This window comes from Amblyraja radiata, chromosome 1, assembly GCF_010909765.2.
Source record: "Amblyraja radiata isolate CabotCenter1 chromosome 1, sAmbRad1.1.pri, whole genome shotgun sequence".
Lineage (NCBI taxonomy): Eukaryota > Metazoa > Chordata > Chondrichthyes > Rajiformes > Rajidae > Amblyraja > Amblyraja radiata.
The window spans coordinates 7,520,211-7,545,132 of NC_045956.1; the positions used below are offsets into that span (position 1 = coordinate 7,520,211).

The 24,922-nt window shown below is 38.9% G+C and overlaps 1 protein-coding gene across 3 annotated transcripts in view; it reads right to left on the minus strand.

Moving 5' to 3' along the window:
- Nucleotides 1–24,922, minus strand: part of kiaa1109 (KIAA1109 ortholog) — a 311,921-nt gene that overhangs the window by 37,624 nt on the left and 249,375 nt on the right. For 2 of the 3 annotated variants that reach the window (XM_033016927.1, XM_033016832.1), the window contains 11 exons: nucleotides 24,070–24,200; nucleotides 23,046–23,169; nucleotides 18,270–18,379; nucleotides 15,407–15,506; nucleotides 13,936–13,998; nucleotides 12,052–12,290; nucleotides 9,285–9,509; nucleotides 8,669–8,849; nucleotides 6,085–6,274; nucleotides 5,251–5,412; nucleotides 3,759–3,901 (listed from right to left, as the gene is read on the minus strand). In XM_033016927.1, the coding sequence (XP_032872818.1) occupies nucleotides 3,759–3,901; nucleotides 5,251–5,412; nucleotides 6,085–6,274; nucleotides 8,669–8,849; nucleotides 9,285–9,509; nucleotides 12,052–12,290; nucleotides 13,936–13,998; nucleotides 15,407–15,506; nucleotides 18,270–18,379; nucleotides 23,046–23,169; nucleotides 24,070–24,200 (1,668 nt within the window). The remainder of the gene's footprint in view (nucleotides 1–3,758; nucleotides 3,902–5,250; nucleotides 5,413–6,084; nucleotides 6,275–8,668; nucleotides 8,850–9,284; nucleotides 9,510–12,051; nucleotides 12,291–13,935; nucleotides 13,999–15,406; nucleotides 15,507–18,269; nucleotides 18,380–23,045; nucleotides 23,170–24,069; nucleotides 24,201–24,922) is intronic. The other variant, XM_033016881.1, reaches the window with a different exon arrangement.

Below are 24,922 nucleotides of genomic sequence, written 5' to 3' on the forward strand. Positions count from 1 at the left end.
TATTCCATATACCTACCACCCTCTGTGTGAAAAAGGTGCCCTTCAGATTCCTCTCTCACCTTAAATTTACACCCTCTAGTTCTTGATGCCTCTGAAGTCTGTGTATCTACTCTATCTTTTCCAGTTATCATCTTATGTACCTTTATAAGATCACCCCTCATCCTCCTGGGCTCAAAGGAGTAAAGTCTTGGCCTGCCCAACCACACCCTGTAACCCAGGTCCTCAAGTCCTGGCAATATGTTTGAAAATCTTCTCTGCATTGACCAAAATTGAACACAATATTCCAAAGGTACACAAAAATGCTGGAGAAACTCAGCGGGTGCAGCAGCATCTATGGAGCGAAGGAAATAGGCGACGTTTCGGGCCGAAACCCTTCTTCAGACTGATGGGGGGGTGGGGGGGAGAAGGAAGGAAAAAGGGAGGAGGAGGAGCCCGAGGGCGGGGGGATGGGAGGAGACAGCTCGAGGGTTAAGGAAGGGGAGGAGACAGCAAGGGCTAGCAAAACTGGGAGAATTCAACGTTCATGCTATCCGGACGCAGGCAACCCAGGCGGAATATGAGGTGCTGTTCCTCCAATTTCCGGTGTTGCTCACTCTGGCAATGGAGGAGACCCAGGACAGAGAGGTCGGATTGGGAATGGGAGGGGGAGTTGAAGTGCTGAGCCAACTCCCCCTCCCATTCCCCCGGTAACGTTCAAATAATGCTATATTCAGTTCGTTCAGTAATTGAAGTATATACTTGAGCAACACCGGAAATTGGAGGAACAGCACCTCATATTCCGCCTGGGTTGCCTGCGTCCGGATGGCATGAACGTTGAATTCTCCCAGTTTTGCTAGCCCTTGCTGTCTCCTCCCCTTCCTTAACCCTCGAGCTGTCTCCTCCCACCCCCCCCCCGCCCTCGGGCTCCTCCTCCTCCCTTTTTCCTTCCTTCTCCCCCCCACCCCCCATCAGTCTGAAGAAGGGTTTCGGCCCGAAACATCGCCTATTTCCTTCGCTCCATAGATGCTGCTGCACCCGCTGAGTTTCACCAGCATTTTTGTGTACCTTCGATCTTCCAACATCTGCAGTTCCTTCTTGAACACAATATTCCAAATATAGCCTCACCAATGTCTTGTACAACCGTAGCATAACATCCCAACTTCTATACTCAATACCCTGACTGATGAAGGCCAGAGTGCGGTAAGGATTCTTGATCACCCTATCTATATGTGACGCCACTTTCAAGGAAGTATGCACCTGCACTACTGATCCACAACACTCCCCAGTGCCCTTCCATTCACAGTGAAGGCCCTCTGGTTTGACCTCTCAAAATGCATTAGCTCACACTTATCTGCATTATCTCTGTTAACCATTCCTCTGCCCACTTGCCCAACTGACCAAGATTCTGCTGTAATCTGATAGCCATTTTCCACCCACTTTAGTGTCATCTGCAAAAGTATTAATCCTTCCTTGTACTTTCTCATCTAAATCGTTGATGTGAACCACAAACAACAATGGGCCCAGCAGCTCAGGGATGAACCAGTGCTTGGATCCCAGCCTTTTCCAACATATATCAATAATTTGGATTCAGGATAAAAATTAATATTTCAACATGTGTTCATAACAGTAAATTGCATAAGATTATGAAATATGAGGATACAAAGCGGCTGTGAAACAATCTAGATAGATTGAGCAAGTTAGCAAAATACATGACAGGCATTGTATCATGGAGAATTGTGAAGTTATCCACCACCCACAGGTAAAACAGAAAGGTGCCTTATTATTTAAATAGTGTTAGAATGAGAAATGGTGATGTACAAAGAGGATTGCGTGTTCTTGCTCACCAATAAGAAGGTAAATTATATATATTATCCTTCTTAGGATATGGAACGATCTGCCTCTCCACATTAAACAGGCCTCTTCTCTGTCTGTTTTTAAATTACTTCTTAAAACTCATCTCTTCTCCGTGGCCTTTGATACCCAGTAAGATGTCGACTTTATTTACTTGATTTAATTTCTTATTTTGATTGCTTTATTGCATGGTTATTATTTTTACTCATGTTTTATGTCTTTTAATTTATTGTTGTATTTCATATGTAATTTATGCGCCTTATGTGAGCTGTTATGTTATGTTCTGTTATGTTGTCTGTTTATGATGTCTTGTTTATTCTTCTGTACAGCACTTTGGTCAACATTGGTTGTCTTAAAGTGCTTAACAAATAAAGTTGGATTGGATTAGCAAGAATAATTCAGTATAAACTCGAGGATATCTTGTTACAATTACACAGAGCCACTTGAGACCACTTCTCTGGTGATCTATTTTGGTTGCCTTAACTAAGAAAGGACACATTTGCCTGGAGGAAGTGCAATGAAGGTTCACTAGATTGATTCTTCAGATGGCAGGACTGTTGTGCGAGGAAAGATTCGGACAAAAAAAGGATGATTTGTATTCACTAGATTTCAGAAGAATGAAAGGGGATCCAATTTAAACATTTCTTACAGGCTTAGCAATTTGGACACTGGGAGAATATTTATCTTGTCTAAGGAGCCTAGAATGAGGAATTATAATTTCAGGATATGGGATAGAACATTTATAACTTTGAAAAGAAGAATTTTGTTCATTGACACAATGGTGAACCTGTGGAAATCACTAGAGGGGGGTTATGGAAGCCAAGTCACTGAAAAAGGAGATAGATAAATATCTGGGCACAAAAGGCAAGAAGGGGCATGAAGGGAGTGGTGGAAGAGTTTTCATTATAGTTCACAGAACTATTATTTACCAAATTTAATTCATGTTAGAATATTTTTTAAAGTATTATTACACAAATATGTACCGACAAAGACACTTCTCATATTCTTGAATGTGCCAAAGCATTCAAACTCAGCTGACAAATGAGTAACATTTTTGTCACACAGCACACACATGCAACCACTTTCCAACAGAAACAGTCTTACTCTGCTCCTCTTTCTATCCTCAACAGAAGAAACATTTTGGATTGGGGATTGGCACTGACCAGAAACTCCTGCATTGTTTTGCTGCAATATGTGTGTCGTCTACAAGACATAATGCAGTCATCTGCATAGTTGACAGCACCTATCAAACAAAACTCTGCCATCTGAATGGACAAGGTCAACAAACATATTATGGACATTATATACTTCTTTAAGTTGCATATTACCCAAATGTACAAAATATATTACTATTCTTTTATCATCACCATCAAGTCAAAGGTCTAGCATTCTATACCTAATAGCAATATAGGAGTTACGACATCATACAAACTCTCTTCCCTGTGTCCCATCAGGATTTGCTCCTCCATTTCTCTCCTTCCCCCCTCTTGCCATCCCCTTCCACCTGTATTCCTTCTCCAGGCTTCACAATTTACACTTTTTCTATCCTTATCTCACACTTTTTAATCTTTTCTTGTCCAACTATCTGCCGATCAAACTCCCCCCACATCTATATGCACCTATCATTTGCCTGGCGTTGTCCTGCCCATATGTCTTTTCCAGCTTACTCTCTGCCCCTCCCGCCCACCACCACAATTAATCTGAAGAAGAATCCTGATCGGAAATGTCCCCTATCCATATTTACCGTAGATGTTGTCCTGACCTGCTGAGTTACTCAAGCATTTTATGTCATTTTTTGTGTGATGTAGTAACTGGTTTATGGTAGCATAATCAAAGCCACTTTATTAAATACAATTAGGAACAGGAAATCCTGGTCTTTCCAATATTCTATGCACGCATAAAATGTTACAAGATATATATATTCTTACCTGTACCCTTATATAAACCACAACATCTACTGGAAATGAGGAATAGGCCGATGTGGATGAGGACACTAGAGATATTGTTGATTCTTCCAAAGCATCTTGAACTTCAAACTGTCCCACATCTTCATCCTGGGAGCTGAGAGCTGTTAATAAGCCAGTTATCAATATTTTTTTATTTCAAAACTGACTTAGAACAATTTAATGTATTGAATTGAAGATGTATCAGATTAAAAACTTAAAATTTAGTCAGTAGTTTTCCAAAATATTTAACGTAATATCAAAACTTTTGTTTACATTGCTTAAATTAATGAAAAATTATTTTAAAACAAAAAAGGTTTTGTGTTATGCCTCAACATTCAAGAACAACAGACAGCCAAACATGTCATCTCTGGGTGCCCGCTCTACCACCCACCAAATGGAGCTCAGGGCCTGGCAGACATTGACCCAGAGACAACCTGGATGCTCAACACCCGGCTTGGAATCTAACTATTCCTTTGGTTTATGTTTCATTCGCAAGAAGATTAAAATGTTACACCTTGAATATCATTTTCTTGACGGCAGAACGTCAGGTCCAAAAATAAGGTAATGATGGAAGGAGGATGGTACAGAAGTGGTGAAATTGAAGATCAAGAATATGTCTGAGATTTGAAAAATAATAAAGGATTGAATGTGGTATATTGAAACAAGACATCACTACCAGGTGGCGCCACCAGCAGTGGTTGCCTCGCCAACAGTCTGTCTGTCCTTTCTTCTTTTTGTTATTTTCAGTAAGTGAAAAAAGTATGTTTTAGTGTTGCTTGGTTTGCTTTATGTGGGGGGTGTGGTGGGGGGTTGGGGAAACTTTTTTTCAATCTCGTACCTCGACGGAGATGCAATTTTTTTCCCGTATCGTATCTCCGTCCCCACTGCGGTCTAACATCGTGGAGTTGTCGTTCTTTCCTGGAGACCGGCGGGCGCTCCAAGACGCAGGAGTCTGCGGGACTTTGACATTGCGGAGCTTGCGATCCCTTTGCCGGGATCAAAGTTCCAACCACGGGGCCTGGACACTTTAACATCGTGAAGCCCGTGACCTCTGGTAAGAAGAGGCCGACTCGGGAGCTCCATGCCAGGGAGAGAGTTTAAACTCTAATTTCACTGTACCTTAACTGGTACATGTGACAATAAACTCACCTTGAAATATATCTTGTTTAAGAAGGAACTGCAGATGCTGGAAAATCGAAGGTACACAAAAAAATGCTGGAGAAACTCAGCGGGTGCAGCAGCATCTATGGAGCGAAGGAAATGGGCAACGTTTCGTCCCGAAACGTTGCCCATTTCCTTCGCTCCATAGATGCTGCTGCATCCGTTGAGTTTCTCCAGCATTTTTTTGTGTACCTTTGAAATATATCTTAATGGGTAGGTCCAGAAGGCATAAAATAAGGTGGTTAGTCATCAGTAGATTGTTATCTATGATTATCACATTTAGATCAATGGAAGACATTTTATTTTGAGATACCTGTGTAATTTCTTTCAATTGGAGTGATTGGAATTGTTTCCAGAGCTTTTTCTAGGAAATCCAGCAGACAAGGACTAATGACCATTTCTTCAGGAAGAGATTGCAAAGCAACCCAAGCATAAAGTTTTGCTGTTTTCACACCTCCGGTCCCTTTCCCTTTGGCTGCAAGGAAAATATAATGATTTTGTTAACATGAAGTGAAATATGATTTCTTTATATACAACATTATTATAATTTTCTACAATTCTGGTAATAATAAAATAAATTGAAAGCCACTGGTATGAAGCATATTGAATTTATATTCAAGATCCACATTCATGTATTATTTGCTATTGGATCAAAATTTACTGTTTTCTTTCTATTAGCACTTTAAAATATATTGTTCTTTATTCTTTACACTGACTATCCTGTGGGCCTGACAAACTGCAGCACCCACAATATTTTGGAGAATGTGTTCCAGTAAAGATTATCTTGTATAATACAACATAAAACAAGAAAAGGAAAACTTGGACTAGCCAGAATTACATTTATAACAACCCTCTACGCCGAAATGGAAATATTTGTAAATTTGTAAAAGTCCCCAACGAGCACCATTTTAAATTTATTATATGTTAATCGTCATTAGAGATTAGGAATGCCATATTCTTTCTTACTCTAATGACATGCTTCTTGCACATTTTTGTCTTTGGATATATTCTTAATTATCTTTTCTCCCAAAGCTAAATATTACTTCTCTTTAAATGCAATTCACGGCAAAATACAGCCTAAAACACAGAGGTACAAAAACCCATAAAGTTGTGTTTATAGAGGGATACGACTTTATAAATTAAATACCTGATGGTATAGGGGGAAGTTGGGGAGGAAGCAATAAAGTGGGCTTGGTGCTGGTGGTCGTGGATTGAGAAGGAAGACTTGTATCTTTCATTCCATATAGTTTTGATTCTTTAGAAAGAGTTCTTGGCAAAGACGATCCTCTGGAAGCGTTTGGAGAATCGGTCTTCAGTGTTTTGGAATTGTAATGCAGCTGTTGAAAGATTGTCGCTGTCAGAAATATTTGACTCAACTTGGAACTATTACAACATTTTGCACTCAAAAATGGCATTGAGAAACAAAGTTAATGATATGTTTCAAAGTCAACTGGCATGTCAAAAGTTGCCTAAGCTGTTTTGTGTTCATGATTAGTCCCTCAAGAGATGAGATTCATGCATGCAAGATCCAGCCACTGTTCTCTGAGGATCAGAAACACTCTGTTCAGGAAGTTGACAGATAGAAGCTAAGTATACAACTATCGCACTGTGTGATGAGGTCAGTAGCGAGTATGGGCAGTTCTTCACTGGCAGGAAACTCTGGGCCATTGATAGTCTATAGCTAATTCTAATTGTTTTGGACATGTATATTTCCTGTAAGAATAGAACGACAGATTTATTTACTTTCTTCAGAGATCTGTCCATTGAAAAGGGGGGAATTATGCCACTGCACTCCTGACCAACCGAGAGTAAGAAATGTCATTACAAATTCAGGGTTTAATCAAGACATTGCAGAAGATATCAGCAATCTTCTGATTCTGAAGATATCAGAAAATATCCTCTGATTCCGATCTATTAGAAAGAAAATCTCGGATTATAATAACAAAGTACAACTGTTTTCAAAGTTTTTTTAATGTTGGAAGTTCTGGATATTCTTTTGAGTTGTCCATCTATATGCCTTTTTGCTGAATGTTATTCACATTCCAGGTAAAGCATTGACAATGGATAGTCAACTGTTTGCTAGGATCTTGAATGCATGCTCAGTAAAGCAAGGGTTCTAAGTGACCTGGTGGTTAGATGTGAGCATTGGTTGCAATGGCAAATCACAGACAAGGTGGAGTTGTTCTACTCAGTGTCTCACACTTACACCAGTGCTATCCGAAGTACAGATGCCAATCTACTCATTTGAATGGTTACAAATACTTTTAAAAAATCCCAGGTTAAGCGTTTAAATTACTTTCTATTAAGGTTTGTAATATTTTAATAAGATCATTCCAAAGAGGAAGAAAGATTCCAAGGGGAGTAAGAGGCTACCGTGTCTGACAAGGGAAGTCAGGGACAGTAGAAAAATAAAAGAGAAGTACAACGTAGCAAAGATGAGCGGGAAGCAAGAGGATTTGGTAAGGTTTAAAGAGCAACAGAAGATGACAAAAAAGGCAATACAGGGAGAAAAGATGAGGTACGAAGGTAAGCTAGCCAAGAATATAAAGGAGGATAGTAAAAGCTTATTTAGGTATGTGAAGAGGAAAAAAATAGTTAAGACCAAAGTTGGACCCTTGAAGAGTGAAAAAAGTGAATTTATTATGGGGAACAAGGAAATGGCAGATGAGTTGAACAGGTACTTTGGATCCGTCTTCACTAAGGAGGACACAAACAATCTTCCTGATGTACTAGTGGCCAGAGGATCTGGGGTGACGGAGGAACTGAAGGAAATCCACATTTTACAGGAAATGGTGTTGGATAGACTGAAGGCTGATAGATCCCCAGGGCCTGATGGTCTGCATTCCAGGGTACTTAAGGAAGTGGCTCTAGAAATTGAGGACGCATTGGTGATCATTTACCAATGTTCTATAGATTCAGGATCAGTTCCTGTGGATTGGATGGTAGCTAATGTTATCCCACTTTTTAAGAAGGGCGGGAGAGAGAAAACAGGGATTTATAGACCAGTTAGCCTGACATCAGTGGTGGGGAAGATGCTGGAGTCAATCATAAAAGATGCGGCACATTTGGATAGCAGTAACAGGATCGGTACGAGTCAGCATGGATTTACGAAGAGGAAATCATGCTTGACTAGTCTTATGACATTTTTTGATGATGTAACCAGGAAAATGGACACAGGAGAGCCAGTGGATATAGTGCACCTGGACATTCAGAAAGCATTTGATAAGGTCCCACATAGGACATTAGTTGGCACAATTAGGGCACATGGTATTGGGGGTAGAGTGCTGACATGGATAGAGAAGTGGTCGGCAGACAGGAAACAAAGAGCAGGGATTAACGGGTCCCTTTCAGAATGGCAGGCAGTTACTAGTGGGGTACTGCAAGGCTCGGTGCTGGGACCGCAGCTATTTACAATATATATCAATGATTTAGATGCAGGGATTCAAAGTAACATTAGCAAATTTGCAGATTACTTTTTTTTTTTTAAACTTTGTGAATGATTAGAGATATGTAAAAATCGTTCATAGCCACTGCCATCGTGAGCAGATGGATGGGATCTGTCAGTGGCAAATCTGGGAAATGGATTAGACGCAGCTCGATGTAGATGTGTTGGAAAGGATCACATTTGAAAAAGAAAAACATATAGCATAAATACAGAGCAAGCCTTTCTTATTTCTTCTGAACAGGGTCAATTTGTAAGTAAATCTTTATTGTAAAGATGCACTTCTTACCTTTACATCCACTCCTGGAATGTAAAAAACCGTGGTTTCAAATTCTGTTGTCTTGGTCTGAAGTGTATGTGGCACTTTTTTCCCACCCGATAAATGGATATTTGATGTATAGTTTGGATGAGGTTTTTTCTTCTTTGAGGGAGTATCCTGGTCCACATTTTTTAAAATCTTCTCACTATTCCTGTACAAATAAAAATATAATTTAACCAGTCTCCATTTCAATGTTCCAAACTCTGAAAGTAAATTTTAAACAATTAAACATTACATTTAAAGATTTCCCCTATAATTTTTAAGCCAGTCAACAAGGATGTTAACTGTTTTAATATGCTGCATCTAAAAAACAAATTAAAAACAGTAGCAAAAACCACAACATACACTTGATATAGAATGTTTCACAGATGCTTCAGACATAAATGTGACAGTTAATACAGTATTTTAAATAGTATCTTAAAAGAGGGAACTAAGATAGAAAGGTGCCAAGTTTCTGGGAGGAAAAACTCATGAGCTCCAGAACATGAGAACCAACAGTATAAATATAAAGAGAAGAAAAATAGTGGCACTCATGGGGTCAGAAGAAAAATGCCGACCTGAAATTGAAATTGGAAAGCTTACTTACTTTTTTACATTTAATTCATCATGTTCCATTTGTTGAGGCTGCTGCGTAGTTGGGTGCAATACACATTTTCCACTTTCAATCTCAACTCTAACATCAAGCTCAAAGTCAATGTTCCTTTCTGTTGCCGCATTTAGAGAATTTCTGCTCATTGCTGCTGATGGCCATCGGTCACTAAAAAGTTGCTGAACTGCAGCAAAGCCTGGAGACTTTTTCCGCACACCGAGTCTGCAAAATGATCAAAATAATTAACCTTGAACTTACAACATGAAATGATTCACATTGAATTATTGCTTTACTCTCAATTTCATGTTCCCTCACTTCTCCATGTGCCGCTACTATGATGTAGAGTTTCTAAACATCTGCCTCAATGTATATTTTATTACTTTGAAAGTGTCCTCTGGTCCTGTCCTGAATGTGAAGCATGTTTGCCAAAGAAGCCTGTGGCAATGTGACTACATTTGCTGTTTCTTGAGTGTGTGCCTGCGAAACTGGAGATCCAATTATAAGTTTTCATTTATCAAACAATTTATCTGCAATCAACCTATCACTAAGACTCAGAGTTGTACATTTTTGTCATGAATGATTAGATTAAATGTAAAATTAATTCAAATTAAACATAAAATGAAGTATCTTTCTTTTTATTGTTAGCATCCTTCACATGTAAACATTACATTTTAAGTGCAATGTTTCCAATTAATTAATTTTATTTAACAGTAATTTTTGTGGTACTTCCTGAAACATGGCTAGATTTAGTTTGTTGCTATACACAAATTTAACTACTATGCATCCTAATCATTAATGTGATTTGAAAATAAGAACTGGTTCCAACATCAACTCTATTGGGTATCCCGTTTTTTACTCAAATGCGACTTTATATTGTTAATGCTTAATTTCATTGTTAAAATTCAACATAGTTGCAGCATAGAAATGTCCACAACTCATTTGGATTGTCACTTCCGAAAAGACGTTGAAGAATTTGTCAAGCAGCAAACTGTAAATAACCAATCACCCATGTTGGATTTAAATACCTTTAAAATTTAGCTTTCATTCTCTGATTCTCTAATGATGTGCGTATCCAACATATTGACTGTCGGTGGCTCACAAGTTTCGTCACTTTAGCATCCCTCGGCACTTGGCATTAAATAACACTAAGCCTGGTGGATTTGCTCTTTCACAGCAATTTTAATCCAACTCACCATTGATTATTGCTCTGTCTCTTTGCAAAAGTTATATTTCTTATAAGTTTCCAACTGATAATCAGAGAAGTCATTTAGTTAGGTTGTAATAAAAAGGAACTGGTTTAAATAGGTTGTTGGATTAAAGATACTCTTTGAAATCATCAGCAAATTTTATCTCTAATTAACTCACAAATATGTTTCCATGTGTTTACAGATTGTTTTAGTATTTTGAATTCTAAAAAAATGTTTGATCACATTTCAGTGGTTTGATAATTTTTTCAAATTTTCTAGTGTTTTTTGGTCAACAGATTTTGAATGCCTTTAAGTGCCTAGAACTGCTTTTTGGGCCAGTTTCGCTATTCAATTTGTTCATGGTTGATTTATTTGCCTGTTCCTGTTATTCCCTAGTCCCCAAATCACCTAATTCCTTTGGTATTCGAAAACAACAATGTCAATATACTTTACAATTAAGTATTCATTCACTGCATTCTGCAGTGGAGAATTCCAAAGATGATCAACTGTGAATAAATTCCATATTTTCACAAACTTGCATTCTTGACCATTTATCCTGCGACAGTGTTCTGGTCCTGCACTCTTGAGCCGGATGAAGGTATCCAAGCATCTATACTATCACACTCTTTCAAGACATGTTTGAATGTGATCTCTTTCCCAGAGTATAAGCTTATCCAACTACCTTTCCCTCATAAGGACTATCCTAGGGAGGTGGTGACAATCCATCGATGTAACACCACCTCTAAGGCAAGGATAGCCTTCCTTCTATGCAGAAACTTAAAATACACACAGTTCTTCATTATGATCGTTTCAAAGCCTTGTGCAATTGCACCTCAATTTCCTTATTCCTATAATTTAACTCATTTTCAATAAAAGCAATAATGACTAATAGCTTGCTCTGTCTACATGCTAACTCTGTGTTTTATGTACATGCACACCTAGACACCCATATAGACCAGCATTAACTAGTTTCTCATTATTTAAGATTTCTTTTTTTTTTACCTTGATTGCTTCCCACATTATACTCATTTAACTGCTTTCTTACACTTTCTTACCCCAATTTTTCTGCTCTTTGCAAGCATTTTATATCCTCACAACCCACTTTCCCACAAATTTGTATCAGTAGCAAACTTTGATAGATAAAGGACAGTGTAAATATATCAAGGGTACTGATCATCAATCAAGGAGACCCCAACTCTACCCCCCACCTTGCTGATGCCGTGGTTCCTCAAAAGTAACCATCTGCCAAATAGAAAATGAAAGATTCATTCCCACTGTCTGTTTTGCTTCCTTATTCACTCAGCAACTTAGCTGCTTCTCTTACTACGTCACAAAGAAATGATCAAAATTTACAGCATAAATTTGCTGCGGTATCAATATTTAACTGAGGATTTGACCACAGGCACTATCTTCTGAACTTTGTGATTATTTACAACTGATGTAAATAAACTGGGTAAAAAATAAATACATCTCTGCCAATTCTGTGCCAAGGTGTAATGTTTTAAAAACTTCATTCTCAAGTAGATTCTGGAACCAATTATTAGAGTTTACAAATAACAATAAAGAGAGTTGCTTACGGAGTCCTCCTGATATTTTGTATTTTTTCTTTCTCGTACTCTTCCTCCCGGTCAGATTCTTCACTAGAAGATGTCAAACTATCATCGCGCTTTGCATCATCAAGCTGGAAGGCAAGTCTTGGTTGAGCAACACGTGGGGTGTTTGATGAACTAAACACTGAACGTTCACTGACAGATGAAAAATTAGATGGACTATCAATGGTGACTGATAATAGATCCATTTCTGTTTCCTCGGGGAACTGATGCCATAAAGAAAATTTAAAAGTTAATCGTTACTTTTATGTAACATGTACCTATGAATAATTTTAGTATTGGTTTGTATCAGAACCCAATCACCATCTACATTCGAGCAGAGAGAATGGCTTTGCAAAATGAGAGGAGAAATAGTAAATTAGACAATGTTTTAATCAATTTAGATAAATAGTTTGAAATCAGTAAAAGTACAGAAGAAATCTACTGCCAAAGATGGTTAAAAAAAAGCACTGGAATTATGAAACAAAAGTGTCCCCAAGAACTTGGAAGTTATCTTGTTTAAGAAGGAACTGCAGATGCTGGAAAATCGAATGTACACAAAAATGCTGGAGAAACTCAGCGGGGGCAGCAGCATCTATGGAGCAAAGGAAATAGGCAACGTTTCGGGCCGAAACGTTGCCTATTTCCCTCGTCCATAGATGTTGCTGCACCCGCTGAGTTTCACCAGCATTTTTGTGTACCTTGGAAGTTATCTTGTTTGCTAAATAGACCCTTTACATGTGGACCTATCGAAGGAGCACAAGTACAAGTATTTTCAATGATGGGAACTTCACTGTAAGGTGGAGATACATTGTATTTATGTTTGAGAACTGAAAACTATGATGATTTATAACAGAAGCAATTGCTTGAACGCATTGATTCTTACTTGCATTGCAACCATCTAGGAAACAAGACTAGTACCATCACTGGAAATGAAAAGTCAGCCTTCAAGAAATGAGATGCCTTATTGGTTATTGAGGGAAAGCAAGGGTGTAAACTCTGCAATCTCTAGCCACAGCTTTCCATCCATTTTAAATATTGAGGGTACTAGAGAATTTAAGCAATGCCCTTTGCAGACTATCTGGCCATGAGGGACCATGAAGTTCACAAATTCCCTCGTTTTTGCATAGTAATCCCAGTTTATTTGCTCTCTTCCCAACGCATCAAAAGCCAATTGCAAAACTCTCACCACCCATGAGGAATTCTAGAAAGTTTCCCCAAATAATCTTTAAGAAATGTGGCATTTTATCTGCTTGACAATTTAGAAAATAATTCATGAAAAATAATATTTAGCACCCAATGAAATAAAATGATTTATGTATTTTTTGTAATGTCATTGAGTGCAAGTCTCAACTTATATTAGAAAAACAATCATAGATCTTTCTTTCAACCTATATAGACCATGGCGATAGAGATGAATGTTAATGAAACAAACTCAGCACAAAATAACATTACCTGCAGATTGAAGAAAATGGTGGGTTAGTTGAGAAAAAGTGCAATGCAAGTTCAGGAACACTACAGAGTGTGACTGAGATCATACTTTGAATATCATATGAAACCAATAATGTCATCTATAGAGTAAAATTACTTCCTCAAGTTTACATTTTAATGATTATGCAGCATTAAAACACTGGACTGATTTTCAAATAACCACTGCAAAATGTTTTGAAACTAATTTGTTTAACTACTTTTATACCACCTGTTGTGCTGCAAAAATAGCTACGTGCTGTTCTTCACATTGATTATTCAATTATTTCCTTTCACACGTATATTGTGTGAAACTGAACTTGCAAAGTTTAAAGCTGGTAGAATGTCAAGAAGATTCCCCCATGAAGCAATTGATTTCAGTGCGAGCAGATGTGAAACCAGTACCTGAAAATACCCTTCCTTTGGTGTGCTGGCTTGCCTTGTTAGAGCCAAAGCTGTATCATTCAGCTTCAATGAAGTAAAAAGGAAAATGTCATCAAAAATAATTTACAACATGCAACACTCCCATTACTTGGACAATATAAGTAACAAATGATATCTGTTACCTGTACTGAAACAGATGGTGTAAATCAAAGTATGAATGTTCCCATCTTTTTAATAATCCATACTTCTGTGCACAATTATAGTCATATAACTTTAACATCAGATTTCAGGGCTCTTTGCAAAATTATATTTATCAGCTAAATTTATCTCTATAATCACATTAGAATGCTCTACCAATAGCTTCCATTGACAATGTAGAGGCTGACAGATCAATTTTTGACTTATTTTAATTTGTAAAGTTTAAGAAATAATTTGGAGATTCCCACAGGAGTAGATATATTGAAGGAGGAAGGAAATAGCAAGATTCAGTTTATTGTTGATGTCATAACAATAGGCCAATTCTTAAAAAATGTAAATAAGGAAGATTTAATAGAGCAGTAAAATGCGCCAATAATTCAGATTAATAACATATTCAACATGCTGGCTCATTCTGGCACAAATTCATGTGGCAAGATCTGCACAATGATTTTCCAATCTTTGATATGTTGAAATATTAGTAAATAGATGCTACTTTTTGATGAAAGATACTGACGAGTGAAGAAACCTCTTGGTTTTCTTATTAAAGCAAAAGAGAGGTTTCTGAACCTTCATTTTTGTCACAACCATCTTCATATGGTACGGGAGATTTAATAACATTGAAGGGAGAATGAAATTGATGTAAGATCTGTAAATTAACATTTCATTTTGGAGATTTACAATGTCGAGTTCTGTGGTTTCCTAGAATCCCACACTATAAAGACACCAGAGTTAGTCTAGTAACTAGCATGTGTCTGCAAGGTTCCAGTCAAAGGGGTGAGACCTGACTGAAAGATCTGAATTCAGGTCACAACATTGTTATTCTTAAAAAGCAGAACAGATGTAAAAGAAAATTCTGAGATATTAGAGAATAGTGAAACTATGTGTTTGTTTTACCCTTTAGTCTTATCAATATTGTGTAAGCATTTTTTATAAACTCTCCATTTAATGACCTTGACATTACTATATCCTACATCACTGCTTTAAAATATTTAAGTTTTCTTCACCAATATCATGATTACATCTCGAAAAAGTGAGTTACAGCGAGAGAGAGAATGTCTATTTTCAGAAAAAAAAATCGATCAACATAATGCAGCTTTCTTTGTTGATCTCATTCTTGAAATGTCAACCTTAATTATCTTTATATTTAAGGATTAGAGTTTTGAGAGCGATGTAAATAAGTCAGGTTGTTCAATTTACATATTTTATTGTAGACATTAATAACCATATTGATACACGCTACAACAGTACAAGGCTCAAAGGCATCATCTGCAACAAAATCAATCATTAATCTTACCATCTCCTGCACTTTAAAAGACACTCTTGGTCCTGACCCTGGTGTAGGTTGCTCCGGAGTTTGGACTTCACCTGCATCTTCGACCTCATTAACTCTAGAACTGATAGAAGATTGTTTGAATAACATACACGAACAATTATGTGGAGCATACACCTCACTTTGTTTTGTATTCAGGATACGTTCCCAGGAATAAGAGCACTAATGGAATCAGCGCTTAAAAGATATTATTATAAATATGGAGTTGCATTACTGATAACTTTCTAATGCACCGGGAACCTGGTGTGAACATCTCTGCTTCCCATCCCCTATGAACACTGGCCTTTGAGCTTGTTACAATAGAGAAATCTCTGGTTGGAGTGAGCTATACAGCCGAACCAAGAGAGGATAATCCTACAGGAGGTAATGAGGACCTGGAAGATCTGTCAATATCTGGAGCCACAAACCTGCCTTCAGTGGTACTGCCCACACCAAGTTATGACAGTGCTAGCAAAGTGCAGGAATTCATGCATGGATTCCAAATCAACAAATTGCCAAGGTAAGGGTTCCCATTCAAGTTCCCATCAACAATGCACAGCAGGCAATCTGGGTAGTGGCATACGTGTGAGTGTTATACTAAAACTCTCTAAGGTACTGAGTCTCTAAGTAGGGTACCAGTGTGCTTAAATCATTTTTCACTAATCGAATGACTACTAGAATGTGAATTTTACACAAATCAGAAGCTGCAGGCATTATGGAATATCTTAAGAGAATATTTCAGACTGGAGCTACTTAAGAATCTTAGATTAACTGTTTTGAATACACACTTAACAATTTAATATGTTAGCATTTTAATAAACATTACGTTGAAATTATTTTCAAAAGCAAGCTTTACATCAGTAGATTGAATAATGGTATTATTTTGCCAATCGTAATATGTCATGCTATTATCATGAGTGGGCCTCTGAAACATCTATACGCTCAATTACAGATTTCAAGATTTATATGTATCCCAATTGTTCTATTCTCTGTAGGACATTGCTTCCTTCTTTCCAAAATATATACATTTTAGCAGATTGTAATCTGTAAAATTACAGAGATTAATCTGTAATGGCAGAAACAAGAAGTAATCATCTGACGGACCACATTTTAATGATAAGTGTGCAATACTCTGGGTGCAATTATCAGCATCATTTAGTTAAAAAATGATCATGCAATTTATTTGATGAAAATGCCCATTATTCAATGCAGCGAAGAAATTACTAGCTCTTTAACTGTGATTGGTTGTAACTAACTGATAAAAAACCTTTAAGGACAGTAAAGGGCCTGTCCCACTTACGTGTTCTTGGCATACAAATTACGCGACTTCGTGGTCGCATTGAGGCGCACGGGCATCGTATGGCCGCGCTTGGGCCGGTCCCACTGAAAAGCGCGGGGGGGGTATGGAGTTGTGCGCGACATCGCGCGGGGCTCCGAAATTTTTGTAGCGAACAAAATCTTTGCGCGCCAACGGCCTGTCGCGGAACTGACGGCCAAAGTGGGACAGGCTCAAGACCGTGGCGCGATGCAACGTCTCACCTCCAACAGCAGCAGAAGCAGGCAAACGATCGCCAAACTCGGCCTGGGGCTCACGGCCGTTACGGTCCGGATCCGCCCCCACATCTACTCCCAGAGCGGGACCAAGAAATTGAAGATGGACACAAAATGCAGGAGTAACTCAGCGGGACCAGCAGCATCGCTGGAGAGAAGGAATGGGTGACGATTCGGGTCGAGACCCTTCTTTTCAGACTGAAGAAGACTCTCGACACGAAACGTCACCCATTCCTTCTCTCCAGAGAAGCTGCCGGTCCCGTTGAGTTAATCCAGCTTTGTGTCCATCTTCAAATGACGTCACGCGCTCCAGACAGCTGTGCGTACGCATGGAATCGCGCCCGACCTTCGCGGGACCGTCTCGGCTCAACGCGACCACAAGGTCACGTAATTTGCGTACCAAGGACACGTAAGTGGGACAGGCCCTTAAGACTTGAGGACCAGATAAAAAGGGAAAGGTTGGGCAGGACCCAAGGGCCTGAGCTACAGGAAAAGGTTGGGCAGGCTGGCATTTTATTGCTTGGAGCACATGAAACTGAGAAGTGATGTTATGGAAATGTATAAAATCGTGGTCGGGGGGGGGGGGGGGGGTAGAATCATTAGGATCAATGCACAGTCTTTTACCCACGAGACGGAAATCATGAACCAGTGGATATAGGTTTAAGGTGATAGAGGAAATATATAATAGGAACCCGAGGAGCAACGTTTTCACTCAGAGGGTGGTGGGTATATGGAAAGAGCTGCCAGAGAACGTAGCTGAGGCAGGAATTATGACAGCATTTAAAAAATACTTGGACAGGTACATGAAAAGGAATGGTTTTGAGGAATATGGGTCAACTGTAGACAAACCGTACCAGCTTAGATGGGGCATCTTGGTTGACATGGATGACTGAAAAGTTGTTTCCTTGCTGTCTGACTGTATATGCGATCTATCCCAAAACCAGAGGGTAAAATCCTCTGTTCATATGGTCATTCAAAGAAGATGCAAAACAAATACCCTGCCTGGCTATTCTTCTAGCTTAAATTAGAATAAATAACCAAAGACATTATTAAAAGAAAAAATTCCAGTATCTTTAAAAAAAATCCTCAACTAGTTTAAAAATAAATCAAATTAATCGTTCATTTATTGCCTTGGTCTTCATTCTGTGGATGAAACCAGTTTGTCTGGTTTCATCCACAGTGACTGCACTTTAAAATACAATTCATTGAATCTGATCCAAAATGTTGCACAAAAGTCTTTTAAATTCGAAAAGTCTACCAAATTACAGAAAACATTAACAGGAAAAATGCATTTCACCTGCTCCTTTCTGGTCTTCTCAAAGGTGGTCGTCCAGAAGCCGAGATGCTTTTTGATCTGTTGTAGCTCGGCTTATAGCCTAGACCCCATTTATCCTTAAGAGACGCAGCCTACAAAAATCATAAATGTCCGTAAATTTTGGAAATACATTGAAATAAACAAAACAGATAAAAGATGATGTTACACATTTTATGAACTGTTGTCATCCCATGTTTTAACTTGAATTTGACCATGTACGTTAAACTAACACCAAGACAACCCTATTCTCTGCTTGTTAATGTTAACTCCAATGTTCTGTGTTAGTTAAATCTTGCTAACAAACCTAAACATTATTTAATATTCACACGGTGCATTGAGAAGCCAAGGAGTCCTTATCCACTTGCGTGAAGTGTAATTGCTGTAGCTAACCACCCTGGCCAAAGTTGAAGCTCAAGAGCGCATGCAGATTTTGCCATTAATTTCTAATTTTATTTTCAAAATGTCTTTGTTTGAATTCTTGTTTACCTTTTATCTGATTAGATAAATTATGTAGCTTTAAATGGGTGTGTGTGTGTGTGTGTGTGTGTGTGTGTGTGTGTGTGTGTGTGTGTGTGTGTGTGTGGATAAAACTAATATATCTACTATATAAAAATCCCCTTCCCTAATGCCTCCTATTAATTTTTTCCTGAGTCCCTTTTAACTGACTTTTCAGTTGCAAGCCAAATCTCAAATAAAGAAAAAACAGTTATTTTCCATTTCTGAGCTGAAACGGAATTCTATTTATCCAACCAGTCCGTGGGTCACATGACTACTTTTGAGGAGAGATACTGTCCACACAAACTAAAGTATCGAGCAAAATAAAGGGGTGGCACAGTTGCGCATTGCTAGTGTTGCTGCCTTAGAGCGCCAGAGACCTGCATTTGATCCTGACGGTGGGTGCTGTCTGAACAGAGTTTGTACATTCTCCCTGTGACGACATGGGTTTTCTCCGGGTGTTCCGGTTTCCTCTCACACTCCAAAGGCATACAGGTTTGTAGGTTAATTGGCTTCAGTAAAACTGTAAATTGTCCCTAGTGTGTAGGATAGTGTTAGTGTACGGGGTGATCACTGGTCGGCCGAAGGGTCCGTTTCCGCCTCTAAAGTCTCAGATGAATCACAACATTAATTTACAAATTGAGGCCTAAAACCGATGCCTGCAATAAATGTTGCTTCCTTGCTACTGATGTCATCTTCTCTCAACTAAGCCCATACACAGTGAGATTGAATAAAATCCTGCTTAATGTTCAAGATGGTGGTGTGGCGGTGCCTATCGGCAGCGGCTCGACTGCAGTCCGTCTGTCTTTTAAAAAAAATGTTGTCTCGTTAAATGCATGTCTTGACTCTAGTTTTTATTATTTTTCTTTAGCTGTGTATATGTGGTGGGTGGCGGAAACCGTTAATCTCTTCCCTGTACTGGGACCCGACATTTTCCCTGTCGGGTCTCCGGTGTCGTTGGGCCTAACATCGTGGAGCCGACGGCGGCCTCCGGCGGGAACCAACCTGAGGACTTCAGTCACGGAGCCTGCGGACTCACCATCACAGAGCTGGCCGACTTCGGAGCGGGGAGAGCTGTGGTGGCGCATGGCTGCGACCCGACTTCGGAGCTTTGGAGGCTCCGGCCGCAGGAACATCGGGAACTCCAGGTCCCTGGTGGGAGACCGCTTTTCGGAGCTCCCACAACGGCAACTTCCCCCGCTGGAATCGCGGGGTTTAAAGGACTCGGAGCGGGGCCTGATATCGCCCGGCGTGGCTTAAACGGCCACAGGACTTACCATCGCCCGCCGGGGGCTTTAACATCGGGAGCCCCAGTTCGCCTCAATGTTGCAGTTGGACTGCTGGACCGCGGAACAAGAACAAAGGAAGAGATAAGACCTTGCCTTCCATCACAGTGAGGAGATGTTGGAGATCCACTGTGATGGATGTTTGTGTAAACTGTGTTAAGTGGGGGTCTTGGTTTTTTTTTTGTAATGTAAGACTGTAGAAAATGCAATTTCGTTCAAACCAAGCTGTTTGAATGACAATAAAAGGCATTCTATTCTATTCTATGTCATACTTCCCATTTGTTTCATAACAAATATTTTCAGCTCAAGAATATTGTACAGTCTAGCTGACATTCTGCAGTGTTGAAATTCTTGCATATACTCACCCTGCTTACATTTCAACTCCAATTTTCCTTACGATCCTGGGTCATCCAAGTTTACGTCTAACTTGTTTTAACTGTATGTATATAATCAGACTCTATGTACTGATTTGTTATCATTACTATAATCACTGAATGCAATATTTCCAGTCCTCTGATGTCAAATCTCTCCAAAGGTTGACAATTTCAACTCTGACAATCTGTGGTCAATTCTGCTGTTATCATCTGATAAGTCATCATTTGAATGGAGAAAGCAGTAATATAATATTCAAACACCAACTGTTGGAATGAAACTTAACCCACTGGCAATCAAATATGTCTGTGTGAAGCGTGAATTGTTTCTAAGGAACATAAATTTACAAGACTGACTTATACAGGAACTGATAGGCTGGCAAACTTTAAAAAATACCTTTGATAGTGAACTAATGTAATTAATGCATTGATTCAGCCTGAATATATGACTGTTCCCAATTTATCTAACTCATTCACAATCTATCTAATTCCATATTCATAATTCAAACATTACTCTTTGAGATAGTAATCATAACTGGAATGTCATTTATTCTAAGATTTAGACAAGACCCAATTCTAAGCATAAATTAAAAGGAACTAAAAATATAATCTCCAGGATTACAATTTAACCTTTGCTTCCAGTGATAAGGCTGATTATGATCTGACTACACTGAGAATATTTAAAAAGAAATGGATTAATCTTTACAAACAACTGTCTATTTACTAATAAATGACACAAAGTGCTGGGGTATGTCAGATTCAAGAAAGATTTTATCACCGATCCATGTTCTCTAGGGATGCTGGCTGGTGAGTTAATCCAACACTTTGTGTACATTTGTTTTCTATCCCTCAATTCCTCACTTTCCTTTCGCGTTCTCATGGCACGTGAAACTTTTCAAATTCTTTCTTATATTGCAATATCTTTTCCTCTTTAGTAAGTTGGTCAGACCTCTGAGAACCAAGTATACAGAACCCCAAACTTCTTTCAAGTGTGACACCACAGAAATTCCTTTATACTGTTCTTAGGGGCAGCTCATACAGATGATGAAATAAAGTGCTTCCAATTCAACCATTGGTAAGTAAAAGATTCAAAAATGCATTCAAAATAAATGATATGGAATAATAATCATTGACATTAATAAATTACATTATTTAAAGTGAAAACTCAGAATGATTTTGATTTCAGATAAGATATTAAATGTGTGACTACAATATTGGAATTGCAGCTTCTTGTCTCTGCTACATATAATGCTTAAGCTCCTCCAAGTTCCTTTGATATTTGACCAAGCACAAAGACTGATACGTTCAGGGGTTATCCTTCCACAGTTTGAAGATTCAGCAGTGTGACAGTGGTGCATTAGATAGATGACATCATAGAAACATAGAAAATAGGTGCAGGAGTAGGCCATTCGCATGGCTGATCATCCAACTCAGTATCCTGCATCTGCCTTCTCTCCATACCCCCTGATCCCTTTAGCCACAAGGGCCACATTTAACTCCCTCTTAAATATAGCCAATGAACTGGCCTCAACTACCTTCTGTGGCAGAGAATTCCAGAGATTCACCACTCTCTGTGTGAAAAAATGTTTTTCTCATCTCGGTCCTAAAGGGTTTCCCCTTTATCCTTAAACTGTGACCCCTTGTCCTGGACTTCCCCAACATCGGGAACAATCTTCCTGCATCTAGCCTGTCCAACCCCTTAAGAATTTTGTAAGTTTCTATAAGATCCCCCCTCAATCTTCTAAATTCTAGCGAGTACGAGCCGATTCTATCCAATCTTTCTTCATATGAAAGTCCTGACATCCCGGGAATCAGTCTGGTGAACCTTCTCTGTACTCCCTCTATGGCAAGAATGTCTTTCCTCAGATTAGGAGACCAAAACTGTACGCAATACTCCAGGTGTGGTCTCACCAATACCCTGTACAACTGCAGTAGAACCTCCCTGCTCCTATACTCAAATCCTTTTGCTATGAATGCTAACATACCATTCACTTTCTTCACTGCCTGCTGCACCTGCATGCCTACTTTCAATGACTGGTGTACCATGACACCCAGGTCTCGTTGCATCTCCCCTTTTCCTAATCGGCCACCATTTAGATAATAGTCTACTTTCCTGTTTTTGCCACCAAAGTGGATAACCTCACGTTTATCCACATTATACTGCATCTGCCATGCATTTGCCCACTCACCCAGCCAATCCAAGTCACCTTGCAGCCTCCCAGCATCCTCCTCACAGCTAACACTGCCCCCCAGCTTTGTGTCATCCGCAAACTTGGAGATGTTGCATTCAATTCCCTCGTCCAAATCATTAATATATATTGTAAATAGCTGGGGTCCCAGCACTGAGCCTTACGGTACCCCACTAGTCACTGCCTGCCATTGTGAAAAGGACCCTTTTACTCCTACTCTTTGCTTCCTGTCTGCCAGCCAGTTCTCTACCACATCAATACTGAATCAATACATCAACAAACACAATTAAATCACAGACCACTGTATAAAATACCCAACAGGAATACCAAATGGATAAATAGTAATCATGTGTATGTCTTCGCAGACAGTTTCTATATAAAAAAGGACGAAAATTCATTAGCAGCTAATTTGCTCACCCTCATGCTCGATCGACGTAGTTTTTTGCGAACATCTCGGCGAATATCGTTAACTGCAACGGATTCTAATTGCTGATAACGTTGAATCTCTTGGTTTATTGTTCCTTCACTTGCACCAAGCTTTCTATAATAATTTAAATATTTTATTAATTCAACCGTATTGAACCAGTTTTAGATTGTTTGCTTCTTAATCAGTTCTTTGAGACAACCTTTGTGCTCAATGTTATATGAAAATATATTTCCTCATAATTTGCCAAATGTTATTTGAAATGTATATAAGGCAAGTAGATGCAATAGCTAGATATAATTTCAAGTAGAAACATACCATGGAGAAAATATGAATAAAAAGTGATATGAAAACATTGCATTGTCCAATAGCAATTTTATCAATCAAAATTGTGTAAAAAATCATGAGAGGAATAGATCGGGTAGATATACAGAATCTTTTGTCCAGAGTAGGGGAATCGAGGACCAGAGGACATATGTTCAAGGTGAAGGGGAAAAGATTTAATAGGAATCAGAGGGGTAACTTTTTCCACACAAAGGGTGGTGGGTGTATGGAACAAGCTGCCAGAGTAGGTAGTTGAGGCTGGGACTATCCCAACATTTAAGAAACAGTCAGACAGGTACATGGATAGGACAAGTTTGGAGGGATATGGACCAAGCACAGGCAGGTAGCACTAGTGTAGCTGGGTCATGTTATCCAGTGCGGGCTAGTTGAGCCGAAAGGCCTGTTTTCACACTTTATCACTCTATGACTAAAATCTTTCTTTTTTTTGTTAATATAAAAGATACTTTAGTGTATTGATTTTGTCACATGCTTGAAAATTATGCATATTAATACTTTTATTTTGGATAAATATTGTACATTTCAAATTTTAATCAGAGATAAAAATTGAAAATAAAGCATTCTAAATATATTTTGACGTATTGATCGTCTGATTATATATAGTTTGATACGTTTGCAAAGGCAAAAGATTGAAAGATAGATAGGTTGTAAAGATTTGTAATAATAGCTACATACTTTAGGTCATCGATAACTTTAGCTTGTTCATTTAATTCCCTGATATCCACCAAACGTTTGACAGACTTTCTTCCCCTTCCATCTGCGGTTTGGCTCCCAGCAATACCCTGTCTTCGATAGTCATTGGTTTCCTATAGAAGAAACAGAAAGATCAGAACTCTCTCACTGTACCTAATGAGAAATTCTGTTATTTTACCTCGCGTAACTTAATATTCCATCACAACGTAAACAGCATAGCCAGAAAACAGCCAGAAAAAGCAGCCTACCAGAGGACTGGGAGAAATTCAGAGTCCAGCAGAGGAGGACAAAGGGCTTAATTAGGAAAGGGAAAATAGATTATGAAAGAAAACTGGCAGGGAACATAAAAACTGACTGCAAATGTTTTTATAGATATGTGAAGAGAAAAAGATTAGTTAAAACAAATGTAGGTCTCTTGTAGTCAGAAACAGGTGAATTGATCATGGGGAACAAGGACATGGCAGACCAATTGAATAACTACTTTGGTTCTGTCTTCACTAAGGAAGACATAAATAATCTGCCGGAAATAGCAGGGGACCTGGGGGTCAAATGAGATGGAGGAACTGAGTGAAATCCAGGTTAGCCGGGAAGTGGTGTTAGGTAAATTGAATGGATTAAAGGCCGATAAATCCCCAAGGCCAGATAGGCTGCATCCCAGAGTACTTAAGGAAGTAGCCCCAGAAATAGTGGATGCATTAGTGATAATTTTTCAAAACTCTTTAGATTCTGGAGTAGTTCCTGAGGATTGGAGGGTAGCTAATGTAACCCCACTTTTTAAAAAGGGAGGGAGAGAGAAAACGGGGAATTACAGACCAGTTAGTCTAACATCGGTAGT